Genomic DNA, 13,441 nt, shown 5'->3' with positions numbered 1-13,441 from the left:
CAGAGAGAGAGACAGAGAGAGAGAGAGACAGAGAGAGAGAGAAACAGAGACAGAGACAGAGAGAGACAGAGAGAGAGAAACAGAGACAGAGACAGAGAGAGACAGAGACAGAGAGAGAGACAGAGAGAGAGAGAAACAGAGACAGAGACAGAGAGAGACAGAGACAGAGAGAGAGACAGAGAGAGAGAGAGAAACAGAGACAGAGACAGAGAGAGACAGAGACAGAGAGAGAGAGAGAGACAGAGAGAGAGAACAGAGACAGAGAGAGACAGAGACAGAGAGAGACAGAGAGAGAGAGAGAGACAGAGAGAGAGAGAGAGACAGAGAGAGAGAGAGAGACAGAGAGAGAGAGAGAGACAGAGAGAGAGAGAGAGACAGAGAGAGACAGAGACAGAGAGAGACAGAGACAGAGAGAGACAGAGAGAGAGAAGACAGAGACAGAGAGAGACAGAGACGAGAGACAGAGACAGAGAGAGAGAGACAGAGAAGACAGAGAGAGACAGAGACAGAGAGACAGAGAGAGAGACAGAGAGAGAGAGAGAGACAGAGAGAGAGAGAGAGAGAGAGAGAGAGAGAGAGAGAGAGAGAGAGAGAGAGAGAGAGAGAGAGAGAGAGAGAGATCATGGATGAAAAAAAAAAAGTACGTTCCCTCCTTTCTTTGTTGAGGTGGGGGGACTAAGAATATGAAATCTTGCATACACTATGAGACTCAGTTGACATGGGTCCGCCTTGTTTAGTTGCTTTTTTCTTTCTTTCGCTCCTTCCTTATTACAAGGAATGACTAACTGTGTAGGAGGGAGTAATATGCTCTGAAATGATGTTGACATATATACAAAAGACATAACTTATTAAGGAGCCAGCTTTACTAGACCCAGTTTGCCTGTAACTTGAGTAAATCCCTCCCCTTTCTGTCACAAATGTCCTTGTCTCCAAAACAAAGGGGGGAGCAGCCATAGTGTCGGGGGCCCTTCTCCCCCGCACCATGATATTCCAGGTTATCCACGGGAGCTCAGACAGCTCAGCCTCAGTTACACCTGAGTTACAGAGCTCCCCACCCTCCCTCTCTGGGATCCTGGACAAACTGCTCCCATTCTGGGCCCGTCAGGTTCCTTCTCGCACAAAGAATCCTTGTCGGGGGCAGCTGGGTGGCGCAGTGGATAGAGCACCAGCCTTGAATTCAGGAGGACCCAAGTTCAGATCTGATCTCAGACACTTAACACTTCCTAGCTGTGTGACCCTGGGCAAGTCACTTAACCCCAGCCTCAAAAAAAAAAAAAAAAAAAAAAAAAAAAAAAAAAAAAAAGAAAGAAAGAATCCTTGTCGTGCAGGGCTGGTAATGAAGGAAAAGGGGTCTGACAAAGAGGAGCTTATTAAAAGGGAAGGAGGCAGTCCGGCCAAGGAGCCTGACCTGGAAGCCCGTGGGGGAGGGGCCCATCTCGGTCACCAAATCAGATACCACAGGGTCTCTTCTGAGCCCTCTATCGTCTGCTCACCTCCAGAATGGTTTCAAACCGGCTGAAGACATCCAGAGAAGCCAGAATCTTCCCGATGGATTTCTGTGGGGACACATTGAATGGATACCTGGGTTGGGCGGACTTTGGATAGTCTGGAGAAAGAAAACCTCCCCTTTTCCTGTTCTTGGCCACCCGCAGAGAGAACCCTGAGGACCTGGGTCAGCCCTTGTGGAGCTCGAGGCCTGAGAGCTCCTGGCCACAAGGTCTGGTCAACTTTGGAAAGGGCTGCCCAATCCTAGTCCAGGCTGGAGGACATCCGTTATTCCTCTCCAGTTTCACTTAAACAGCCTCAACTATCCTGAGCCCTAGGATAGAGAAGCATCATCAACCCAATGTATTTAAACTTGACTAAAGGTGACAATGGGACTAGGATCTTTGCTTACTCAGATCCTGGGTCCCTGTCCCCCCATCCAAGAGGGTTTTGCCCATTTCAGCCTTGGGGCTGAAGCGTCAGAATTTAAGACTTGAAATCAGTATTTCCTCTGCCCCTTCACTGATCCCTTGGAACCAGAGATAGTCCATTACTTGTACAGAAACTACGGCTCCTTCCAGGGCCAGAGTCCAGGGCATCAGAATGCACAAAGTAACCCCTTTGGAGAGTTACTGAGAATAAATGAACAAATCCATAGAGAAGGGAGAACACCTGACTTCCTTCATATCCTCTCTTCCACCACTCTGCCCTATGAGCCCAGAAATCTTCCCTTCATGGGGTCACCGCTGGGCCACCTGGTTCCCAGGCAAAGTCAGGGGCAAAAGGTTAAAGTATTTGGGGAGGGCTCCAGGTGGTCAGTGGGCTTCTTGGAGCCCCTGAGAAGTTAGGGTTGACAGGCTCTGGATGAAGATTTCCCCTTCTGCCTCCCTTAAGATGTGCCCTCAGGGACTCTGTGGGCATGTGCCCAGGCAGGACAGGTGGGTGGTCACACAGACTGCCTTTCATAACTGCGCAAGGATCTCTCTCCTCTCTGATTTGGTGAGGGGAGTCCACCTCCCCCGTATTCCTAGGAAGTCAGGCTTGGGTCCCTTAGGAAAGCTTCCTCTACTAAGGGTCCACTCTGTCTCAGCCAGCCTTGGCTAAGACCCTTGGAGAAGGCATTCCGAAACCCACCGTCACAAATCCCCACAAGAAAGGCTCACCTCTCTGACTAGCCTTCCCTTCCCAGGCTCTCCCGTGGGTCTCTGCCCAGGCTCTTTTACGAGCATGCCCACTGGGCCAGAAATTCTCTCAGGGATGAGCCAGGCCCCCTTCTCCAGGCTGCTTCAGCCCAGGATGGCCCTGCGCAGGACGTTCTCTTCTCGTCCCTCCCCCCACGAGCAGAAGGCAGGCCTGGCTCACCTGTGGATCTCCTTGGATGAAGGATAGAGAGGGAAAAGTGCGGATGTTGCTGATGAGATGGAAGACGCCGTTGGAGGCGGGCAAGTTGGTCTGAACGATGCTGTACATCACGCCTAGCTGGTCGTTGTATTTGATGGTTTTCCCAGTACTCTGCGGAAGCTTCAAGCATCAAACTCCCTTGTCAGGGGGCAGGGCCCTGCCTGAACTCCTCCCCCAGGGAGAGCCCCCTCCCCAGCCTGACTTCTGGAAGCCTCCAGGTCCCTGGACATAGGTGGTATGAGCTTCCCAAAGTGCCTAGTCCCTAGCATCTGCCAGCCTAAAGACTCAGAAACCTAACAAAGACATTACAAGGGAATTTCACTCCCAAGCCCAGCGCCTGCGGACTACGGCGTTCAAGCCTTCATTCCTCTACTTGGCATTCCAGGCCTTCTGCTAACGGACCTATGCAATCTCCCTGACATCCAGCACGTCTGTTCTGCAGGAAATCTCCCCGCTTTAATTTGGCTTAGCTCTTCTCCTCGGGGCTAATTACCGCTTCTGACACTCTCCTGTTGCAACTAGAGGCCACAATAGTTGTCCACTTTTCTATGCAATCCCTGAAGGATGCACCAGGCCGAACTGTCTCCCCAAAGCCCCCCTCCTCTGAATGCTTGCAGAAGTGCCTGTGGTCAAAATCTCCAAGTTTGGTTCTTAGCTTCGGCCCCCTCAGGCCACAGAGCGTCCCTCAGGCAAGACTTGTGTCTGCTTCTCCCATGTCCCCTTCATACTGTGAGCTTCCCAAGAGGAGATCCCAGAGCCATTTATGCTCTTTCTCTGTCCCACCTTCTCTATCCCTCACAGCTTTAAGCAAAGGACTGAGCACACAGTGGGCTCAGAGAAATGGTGAGGTCTTGGTGCTCCGGGGCCTCCTTACTAGATACTTGCTGCCAGTAATGGTCACCGATTCTCCTGCCAGTGTCCACCACGTCTGGGAGTACGAGGGAGCTGCGAGGCGCTCTTCTATCAAGTGCTGTCCAGGGATGATGTACAGTTTGCATATCGATTTTGATACTGATTCCTTCACAGAAGGCAAAAGAACAGTTTTAGGGGGGCTTCTTGGGAAAGAAGACTCGGTGACCCCAGTGAAGGGGGTGTCCCTGGGGTGACATTGGAAGATTGGGGGTCAGTATGGCATGGTAGGAAAAATATGGACTCTGGGGGTGGCGGACCTGGCTTGAAATTCACCTCTGACATAGGTAACAAGTCTCAGTTTTCTCATCTGGACTAGGTGGCTTCCAAGTCTTTTCTGGATCTAGATTGGCAATCCCATGAAAAGACTGAGGATCAAAACTCAATGGAACAAGGAAAGAAAGAACTTTGCTTCCTGTTCCAACTCTAGGCTTTAGGGGTGTCCTTGCAACAATTCTTCTTGGCTTAGCCCTCAGAAGCCACCCAGGAAAGGGGAAGGGATTTTCTCTGAAGGCATGGACACCCTTTGAGGGGAAGGGAATTTCTGGGGAAAAAGCTTGCCCTTTTCAGGAGGGAGCTAGGCATTGGACTGAGAGATTTAGGGCAGAATATCACCCCTCCCAGCCCCACATTTTTCTCTGATCTGTTGGTCAAGGAGGGAGAAGGCTGATGAACTCCCAAGAGTACACAAATCTGGGGAAGGATATTTGCCAGGTTCAGGATTTTTACTCCATGGTAGACACAGGAAGCCCTGGTCACGTCCCAGGTTGAGGGGTATAGGGATAAAGTGGTGTCCTCTGGCCCTCTCTGAGAGGTAAAGGAAGGAGGGAGCAGGTGAAAGAAGGGGCCCAAAGTACTCGAATGCTCTGCAGAGAGCCCCGGGGCCAGGGGGCCAGTAGCACTCACATTCAAGGTCCGAGACACGTACAAGGATGGGACCAGCACTGTGAAAGGCCCAGACTTGGACAGGATTTCCCCACAGCCACTTTCTGCCAAAGGGAGAGGATGTCAGGAGCTCCCCCAACTTGGGAGGGAGCAACCCTCTCTCCTCTTACAAATGGTCTCCCTAGTATTGATCCTCTGCATATAACACCCCAGCTCTTGCATTTCTCATATTCCTCTCCCTAGGGAGCTGCAGGACCTGCTCCCCACTCTAATGAATCAGAAACATGAGCCCAGGTCCTCTCCTCACCAGGGCGTCAGGGTCCCCAGGTCAGCTTAGGAGGGGGATTACCCAGCATCCTGAGGGCTGTAGATAATTTCCTTTTGAACCGGTGCTGGCTATTGGCTCTCTCCAGCTCCCTGATAAAGTGTCCATAACAGGAGCGTCCATCTCCGATCTCTCCTTCTTTGCAGACACACCTGATGGGGGATGTTAGACCAGCTTTAACAAAATCCTTCCCCACTCCTCCAACAGCAATTTCCAAGCCCACTGACTCAGGCTCTCACTCAGGCTCTGGCCCACTTTGTCCCCTAGGGCTCATCTTTCTGCCTTCCTTTCTTCCTCCTTCTTCCTACTCAGAGTCTTCCTCCCAGCCTCCAAGGTCCAGGTCAATTCTCCTCTTCCAGGAAGCTTTCCCCAGCTTAGTCCAGAATGGTCTTCTCCTTTCTGAGTTTCTAGAGTCCCTCACCTTCACCTTTTTTAATTGTCTAGTATTCAGATCTTGTTTCCCTGGTGAGATTCAGGTCAAGATCCCTTAACTGGGGGTTCCTTTGTGAAGAACACTGTGCTGAGCTAACACGAGGAAGAGAAGACCCAGACCCTGCCTTTAGGGAGCTTTAGTTTGGTCTATTGCGATAGCCTCTGAATTAGTCACCCTGCTTCAGAGTTTCTTTCTCCAATCCATCTTCCATATAGATATCAAAATGAATTCCTTTAAGTTCTGTTCCAGTTCTGTCACTCCCTCACTCAATAAACTCCAGTGGCTCCCTATTGCATATTGAACCAAATAGAAGACCCTCTGCTTGAAATCTGAAGCTCTTCAGAACCTGGCCCAAGCTACCATAGCAGCCTTATTTATCCATGACACATCTTCTCAGGCTCCACAATTCATCCACGCTGACTTTTGTGACACTCTTTACACCCAATGCCCAGCTTCCTTTCAACGGCTGAAATCCTCTCTCCTCACCTCCACTTAGAATCCCTTGTTTTCTTCTAGGTTCAGCCCAAACACCAGCTCCTGGATCTTCTCGATGCCCCCACCCCTCAGGCTCCTCCCAGCTGCTCCCTCCCAATACTGCCTTTTGTTTACTTCGTGGGCTTTTATTTTTTTACTTTTTATTTTATTTATTTGTTTTTTTATTTTTTTGCTGAGGCAATTGGGATTAAGTGACTTGCATAGGGTCACACAGCTAGAAAGTGTTAAGTGTCTGAAGCCAGATTTGAACTCAGGTCCTCCTGACTTCAGGGCTGGTGCTCTACCCACTGCGCCACCTAGCTGCCCCACTTCGTGGGCTTTTAAAAATAATTTTTTTTTAGTTCCAAACTTAAACACCCCGAGAGAGTTTTTCCATACACATATTTGGTGTTTCATGTCAATCATTTCTCTGTCAGATGGTCTTGTTTTATTTTTTGTATATTCTTTCTCTTCCCCACATATACACATGTATAATGTGTGCACATACATATTATCATATTATACACATGTACATATTGTCTCCCTCAATAAAATATAAAATTTATATTATATATAGAGGAAAGCCTTATTTTCATCTTTTTTTTTTATTTAGGCACTTACTAAATGCTGCTTTATTATCAACAATATGGAAGGCACAGTAAGGAAGAGGACCAGGTTTTTCCCTTTGGAAACTCAAAGTCTGCTCTGAACAAGGCACTTGACAAATGCTTCTTGGTTCCTAAAGCTCCTACAAGCCCATCTAGGAGAGCAGCCGCCCGCCAGCCCAAGTAACCCTCCGTCCATTGGCTTACTTGGCTTTGAATGGCCGACATTTCCCCGTCCCCATTTCCAATCTCCTGTCTCCCTCCACAGTCACAGATCTGCAAGGACTTTCAGAGCCTCTCTAGTCTGACTCACAATTAGAGCAAGTTGCATCTCTGACAAGGGAGCATCCTGTCTCCGTGAAGACCTCCAGCGATGGAGAGCGCTCTCCCTGTTTTGGATATCTCTAATTGCTTTTCTTTGACTAGTCAAAATCTGCCTCTACAACTTCTATCTGTTGCCCCTAATTCTGCCTTCTGGGCCCAAACGAAAAAAGTCTATTCCTTTCGAGGGATGGTCATTCTACAAGCATTTGTTAAGCACTTGCCATGTGCCGGGCACTGCGAAGCACCAAGGAAAGCAAAACAACAGTTTCTGTCCTACAGAAGCTCATGATGGTTTAATAAAGAAAACAGGTGCAAACTCTCTGGTTCACCCGAGGTGGATCCGGAGCTGATGGGAGGCAATCTCAGAGGGGAAGGCACTAGCAGCAAAGACCCCCTGCAGAAGGTGGGGTTGGAGCCCAAACGGAGGGAAGCTAGGAGAGGCTTCCTGTGAAGGAGGAAGGAGAACATGGCAAGCATGGGGGACTGCCAGGGTAAAGACTGGGAGATGGGATATTGGGTTCGAGGAAGGACAATAGGTCTATTTGGTTAAAACTCCTCTCAGAGGAGACCTTCGCCCATCCCTTCGATTTCATCTCTCCCTATTCCTCCACAACTTGACTTAGCCAATCCCCCTCTCTCATGCATCCCTTTCCTAGCCCATTCCTCTCAAACCACAAACATGCTCAGGTCTTTCCCAATCTAAAAAACTTCCTCTTGACCTTGTCACCCACCCTCTCACATTTCATCCTCTTTCTCTCTTCCTCTTCTAGGAAAGCCCAAACTTCCAGGAAGACTAGTCTACACTCGACGCCTCTGCTTCCTCATTATTCCCACACTCACTCCTCAGCTCCTTTCAAATTATTTTTCGTTGTGACCATTTTGCTGACACTGGTCTCTCAGAGGTCAAAAGTTAGGCTTTCACTGACATCTCTCGTAGGCTTCCTTTCCTTCTCTGCTTCTGCTATCCCCTTTTCCTGAATATCTTCTCTGCTCTTTAGACTGCCATAATGGTGGACACCACTGGCTCTCTCCCTATCTGTCTGATCCTTCTCAGTTTTTTTTTCCTGGTTCATCCTACTCCTGTCTTTTAAGAGTCTTGTGTGGGGAGAGGTCCTGCCCCCTAACTCTTCTCTTTGAAGAGTTCTCCACTTATTTGACATTCTCCATCTTACTTATCTCATCTACTCCACTGGTTTACATTACCGCCTCAATGAAGATGGCTCCTAAATCTATCTCTGCCCCGATCTCTCCTTAGATCTCCTGACCCAAATGAGCAATGGCTCACTCAGATTTCAAACCCAACATGTTCAAAGCAGAACTCATTGATTTCCCCCTTAATCTGCCTTTTCCTGTTGATGGTATCATCATCTTCCCAGTCATTCAGACTCAACATTCCAAGGTCATCTTTGACTCTTTTCTCTCCTTTCCTCCCACTACCTAATCAGTTGGGAAGTCTTGTAACTCTACAATACCTCTCTCATCCATCCCCTTCTATTCACTGACTCTGGCTCAGATCGTTACCCCCTCTTTCTTGGACTTCTATCTCTTTTCCAGTCTATATTTTACTCAGCTAATTGTGAAACTCCTCTGATCAAAAGTTGGGCAGTTCCCTATTGATAGTTGGATAATGCTAAGAATTATAATTATTATAATTGCTAGCATTTACATATATTCCTTATAAAGCTCTTTTCATATATTATGTCATTTACTGTTATTATCCCCATTTTACAGAGGAGAATAATGAGGCTGAGAGAGCTTAAGGGATAGGCTCAGGATCACACAATTAGTGAATAACTGACGCATGATTTAAAATCAAATGTTCTGGGGCAGCTAGGTGGTGCAATGAACAGAGCACTAGTCCTAAAGTCAGGAGGATCTGAGTTCAAATCTGGCCTCAGACACTTAACACCTCCTAGCTGTGTGACCCTGGGTAAGTCATTTAACCTCAATGCCTTAGGAAAAAAAAAAGAAAGAAAGAAAGAAAGAAAGAAAAAGAACAAAATCAAATGTTCTGACTCCAAGTCTGGCACTTTATCTGTCAGACCATGCTGCCTATTCTAAAATACCAACTCCTTTGCTCCAGGCCCAGCACTCCATCCACTGTGGTCCCAGCTGCCTTTTATACTTATTTATGATGTAATATACTGTGTCCATCCCTCGCTGTTCCCTTCCCATTCACCAGTAATTTTTTTTTCATTTTTTTATTCTCCAAAATCAGTTGACATTCAATCATTTGGTACAATGAAATGAAGTTGATTTAGGCATCTTAGTACATGCACACACCCTACCCACAGACCTTAGAGAGGGAAGGGACCTGAGATTATATATAATCCAACTTTTCCTTCTGCTGCCTCATTTTGCATTAAAGTTCCCTGGTTAAGTGACTTCCACAAATCCATTGGGACCATAGACTTGGGGAAAGCTGGAACTTGAACCAAAGTTCTAAGTCTGATTGGTGTTCCTTCCCCACCCCAGGCTGCTTCTCATTTACACTCACACAGAGAACAGGTCATACCATCCCACAGACTCTGGTCTTCAGAATCCCACCATCGTACCCTTAACTAAGACGTTACGGCTCACCCCTGGTACGCCCAGTCCCGCATGCTCATTCACACTGCCATGTGCTCACCTGGGTTTGCCCTGTACATCCAGCTGGCAAGTGGCTGAACTGTCGCAGAAGAAATTACGGCAGGAGGAGATGATGGGTCTGCAACCTTCCGAGATGTTGTTGCTAATACCGGTTAGGCCTGGTTTGCAGGCACAGATGGACTGGGGAGCCAGGGGAGGAGAAGAAACCCTTGGTTGGCCGAGGCCCCCTTAGCCCCTTCTTTCGCTCTCCCCACCCTCACCCCAGTCTGGCTCCCATAGGATTCGGGAACCTGAATCCCAGATATGGGATGTAGGCCATCCTACGGTCTTCTCAGCAGGGAGAGCAAGGGGGAGTCCCCCCCCAACCTTGCCCTCATCCAGTGTCCCTGGCTGGGAGCCCTCGGTCACCTTGCCTGGACCCAGGTATAGGCACCGGGTGGTGTTACTGGGGACAGCCACCGTAGTTGGAAGTGCAGGGGTCCACGGGCTGGCAAAATTTCCCATCACCATGGTAACCAGCCTTGCACTGGCATTCAAAGTCTCCATTCTCCAGGGCTGAGCATGTAGCAAAAGGAGAGCAGGAAAAGGAAGAACAGGGATCTTGGGCTGAAAGATTTGAGGAAGAAGAGGGACCATGAGAATCAGGAAGGGCCGTTGTGGTTAGCCTATCCCATGGACCGCAGGAGGGTAGGAAGGGGCCAGATGGGATATTAGCAACAAGTCTGGAGGAACTTGATATCCATTCGGTGGATGCATGGGATGAATGAATGAATCAAACAATCAGTGAGTCCTTGGTCATCGTGTTGACTGATTAGAACCTTTGGTTGTCCCTATAGAACGGGATGTGATGCCAGGGCCTTTCCTTCCCTGACCAGTTGCCCAATCCACGAATCCCTTTAATGAAGACGCTTCCTTTCATTTCCCACAAGGAAATCAGGCCAGTGCCTAACTGGAGATGAATTCATACTAAAGTGAATTCATATTAAAGTGTACACGACTGAGTCGGCTCCTTTTTTAGTTGAAGAGGGAAATGAAAAGAGAACAGGATAAGAACAGGAGTATGAAAAAGGGAAGGGAGAGTGCCAAAAGGAGAGGCTCAGGGCACTGAGGCCAAATTTCCCCTTTTTCATCATTTGCCTCTGAGTTACTAAATGCCCATGGCTATTTGTGCAAGAATATCTGCATTGGTGAGAGGTAGGTCTGCTTTGGGTATAGGGAATTGGGCAGGGGTTACTTTTTTAACAATAAGGGCTCCCGTCGGGTCTTAAGAGGGCTCACCTTGGCATTTGGTGCCCCGGAGCAGGTAGCCCGGGAGACACTTGCAGCTGGGTGCCCCAGAATCTGTGTTCACACACTGTGAGTTCTGTGGGCAGGCCAGGTCCTTGCAGGCCGCCACTTCTGGAAGCAGAGCAGAAAAGCAGGAAAGAGTAGGAGAAGGACCCAGTCAGGAGTCCCGGGTGCTGGTTCTAGCTGACTCACTGTGTCAACGTAGGCAAAATATACCCTTCCTGTGAACCTCAATTGCCCATTCTGTAAATGGGGCAGGGAAGATTGGACTCGTGATCTCTAAGCTCTCTGTTAGCCCTAAGGTTCGGGTGGATCCCGTAAGGCAGGAAAGACTTGACCCACGGTCCCCACTTGCCATTCTGCCCTCCTCCTCCTTGCCTGTGGCCACCCTCCAGCCTGGAAATGCCTCCTGAGGCCTGCTGCCACTCACCCTGGTCACACCGGGGGCCAGTGTAACCAGCAAAGCAGACACAGCTCCCGTCACCTCGGGGCCCGTTCTTGCACACACCGTGGACACAGGCACACACTGCGAAGAGGAAAAGAACTCCATCCCCAGAGCTCACCCAGAGCCTTGACTGGGCTTAACTCTCTGAAAACACAGGACTCCATCCCTCCCCACTTCCATCCAAAATCCATTAGAGCCTGGAGGGGCCGTCTTTTTATATGGATCTCTGCTCCTGTCTCTCTTGATGTCTAGTCATAGATGTTTCTCTTGGTCTGTGTATTCTACCTGTCTTAGTCCCTATCTCTCTGTCCTTCTCTTTTCCTCTATCTTCTACTCTCTCGCTACATCTCTTTCTGTCTCTGAGGATGTCTCTCTATGGCCAACTTCTCTCTCTGTCTTTGTGTCTCCCTGTATTTCTGCCCTTCTCCCCAGCCCTCACTCCCCCCAGTCTCTGTCCCTCCGCCTGTGACCCCTTTTGTTCTCTCTAAGTCCTGCCCCCTTACCTGACTTGCAGTCAGGACCAAACGAGTTCCCATCCCTGCAGTCCTGACAGGCAAAGCCGCCATATGCTTCCTGGGGAGAGACGCAGCGGTTGTGCTAGTTACAAGGTCCTCCCTCTACTTCCCCAAGGTCCCAATGCTTCCTTCCACTCTTGCTTCACCATGATCCCAATATAGGGGCTGATTGCCACTGCTGACCTCCCCTCAGTGCCCATCCCATAGCCTCTCACCTCACACACACAGGTCCCATTCTGACCAATTCCGTCCAGGCAGGTGCCATGCCCGTTACAGGGTTTATCGGGCCCCCCAGGACACTCTGTGAAGAATCAGGGGGTCAGTGAGGTCTGTCTCCTGACCCAGAAAATACCAAGCCCCCAACTTGAGCCCCCTCATGCTGACAGAGTGGGACAGGGAGCTGAGCCAGGGAGACAGACCCGTTGGGGCTTCAGGATCCAGCCACCCCTCTCCCTCCGGGGGTGAGGCTGCAGGTACCTCCTACATCTAGGGGAGATCTTCACCCATGAGACCCCGAGTCTGCTGGAAGAGGAGCCAGTGGTAGGATGGCCTAAACCTCGGGCAGTCGTGGTCCCTTTCTCATAGGGGAACCGAGCCCTCCCCCATGTTACAAAGTTTGCGATGTTCCCGTTCGTCCCTGCCCCATACCATAGCACTCAGAGCCCCAGTACCCAGGACAGCAGGCCTTCTTTTCCACCTCTTTCCAGCAGACCTGGCTGCATCCCGACATCAAGATGGTATTCTCTCCCAGAGTCACCGAATAACTGAGACAAGAAGCAAGTCAGTAATGGAGCTCCTGCCCTTCCTTGGGGTAGCAAGCAGTGGAACTCTGGGCATTCAGGACTCACATTAGAAAGGGGAAGAATGTCTGAGGATACACGTCTATCCACTGGGGCTTTGGATGTCTTCCCCAAACTTGTCCTGTCCATCTGAAGCTTTCAGCACCGATTTCCCTCCCATCTTCCCACCTCCAGATAATTGTACCTTTTTTCCCCACCCACCAGCTGTGCCTTTCTCCAAGGTTTTCCTTGATATCTTCTCAGCCAGACGCTGCCCCTGGCCATTTCCTCTGTCTGGGGTGGGACTTCCTAACCACAGGGTGTTGGGTAGTTGGTGGGGAAGTGGGGGTAACTAGGAGAAGCCAATACCTGCAGTCCTCAGGGCCTTTCTCCCAATTCTTGGTCCAGCCTACTGGGCAGGCCTGATTCTTAAAAGCCACACAGGAGGTACACGGAGAATTTGTGAGGAACTTTGTTTTCATGTTGCAGTGTTTGGAATGGATCTATATGGGACATAGATGGTGAAGAATGAGATGGATGTAAAACCTCAAGCCCCCTCATATTCCTACCTAGGAAATATCAGAGCTACTGGGGGCTTCAGGCACCATCTACTAAAACAATCTCTTTTACTGAGTGGGAACTGAGGTCACAGAATAAGGTGAGAGGCAGAGGTGGGCTGAGAGTCCAGGTGTCCTGACCCTCAAGTTAGCTCTCTTTTCACGATCATATTATGTTTCTCCCTATTCCCTGAAAGAAGTTATACATTTATTTCTTTAAGTTTTGCTCCAAAAATGTTTCCTTTTCAGGCTACCTTTTCATTTTATGCTAATGATGACTAAATTTAGATGTTATTTAATGTTATTCCATGTTACTGCTTTAATATAATCCCTTTTTTGTAAATATATCTGCGTTTGAGTGGAGCATCATTGGACTTTTTTTTTTCATTAGCCACAAGTGTGACTGAAACCATAATATTTAGACCAGA

The 13,441-nt window shown here is 49.1% G+C and overlaps 1 protein-coding gene across 1 annotated transcript in view; it reads right to left on the bottom strand.

Annotated features, from left to right (window-relative positions):
* STAB1 (stabilin 1) overlaps positions 1–13,441 on the bottom strand; it is a 49,685-nt gene that overhangs the window by 35,987 nt on the left and 257 nt on the right. Inside the window, 14 exon segments of the mRNA XM_074282691.1 lie at positions 1,494–1,556; positions 2,848–3,006; positions 3,761–3,904; positions 4,702–4,784; positions 5,030–5,157; positions 9,471–9,610; positions 9,797–9,880; positions 9,882–10,036; positions 10,709–10,828; positions 11,148–11,243; positions 11,666–11,735; positions 11,893–11,978; positions 12,326–12,441; positions 12,826–12,959. Of these exon segments, the coding sequence (XP_074138792.1) occupies positions 1,494–1,556; positions 2,848–3,006; positions 3,761–3,904; positions 4,702–4,784; positions 5,030–5,157; positions 9,471–9,610; positions 9,797–9,880; positions 9,882–10,036; positions 10,709–10,828; positions 11,148–11,243; positions 11,666–11,735; positions 11,893–11,978; positions 12,326–12,441; positions 12,826–12,959 (1,578 nt within the window).

This window comes from Sminthopsis crassicaudata, chromosome 1 (genome assembly GCF_048593235.1).
Source record: "Sminthopsis crassicaudata isolate SCR6 chromosome 1, ASM4859323v1, whole genome shotgun sequence".
NCBI lineage: Eukaryota > Metazoa > Chordata > Mammalia > Dasyuromorphia > Dasyuridae > Sminthopsis > Sminthopsis crassicaudata.
Note: the sequence above shows the minus strand (reverse complement) of the source record. Positions and strands in the feature narration are given on the sequence as shown.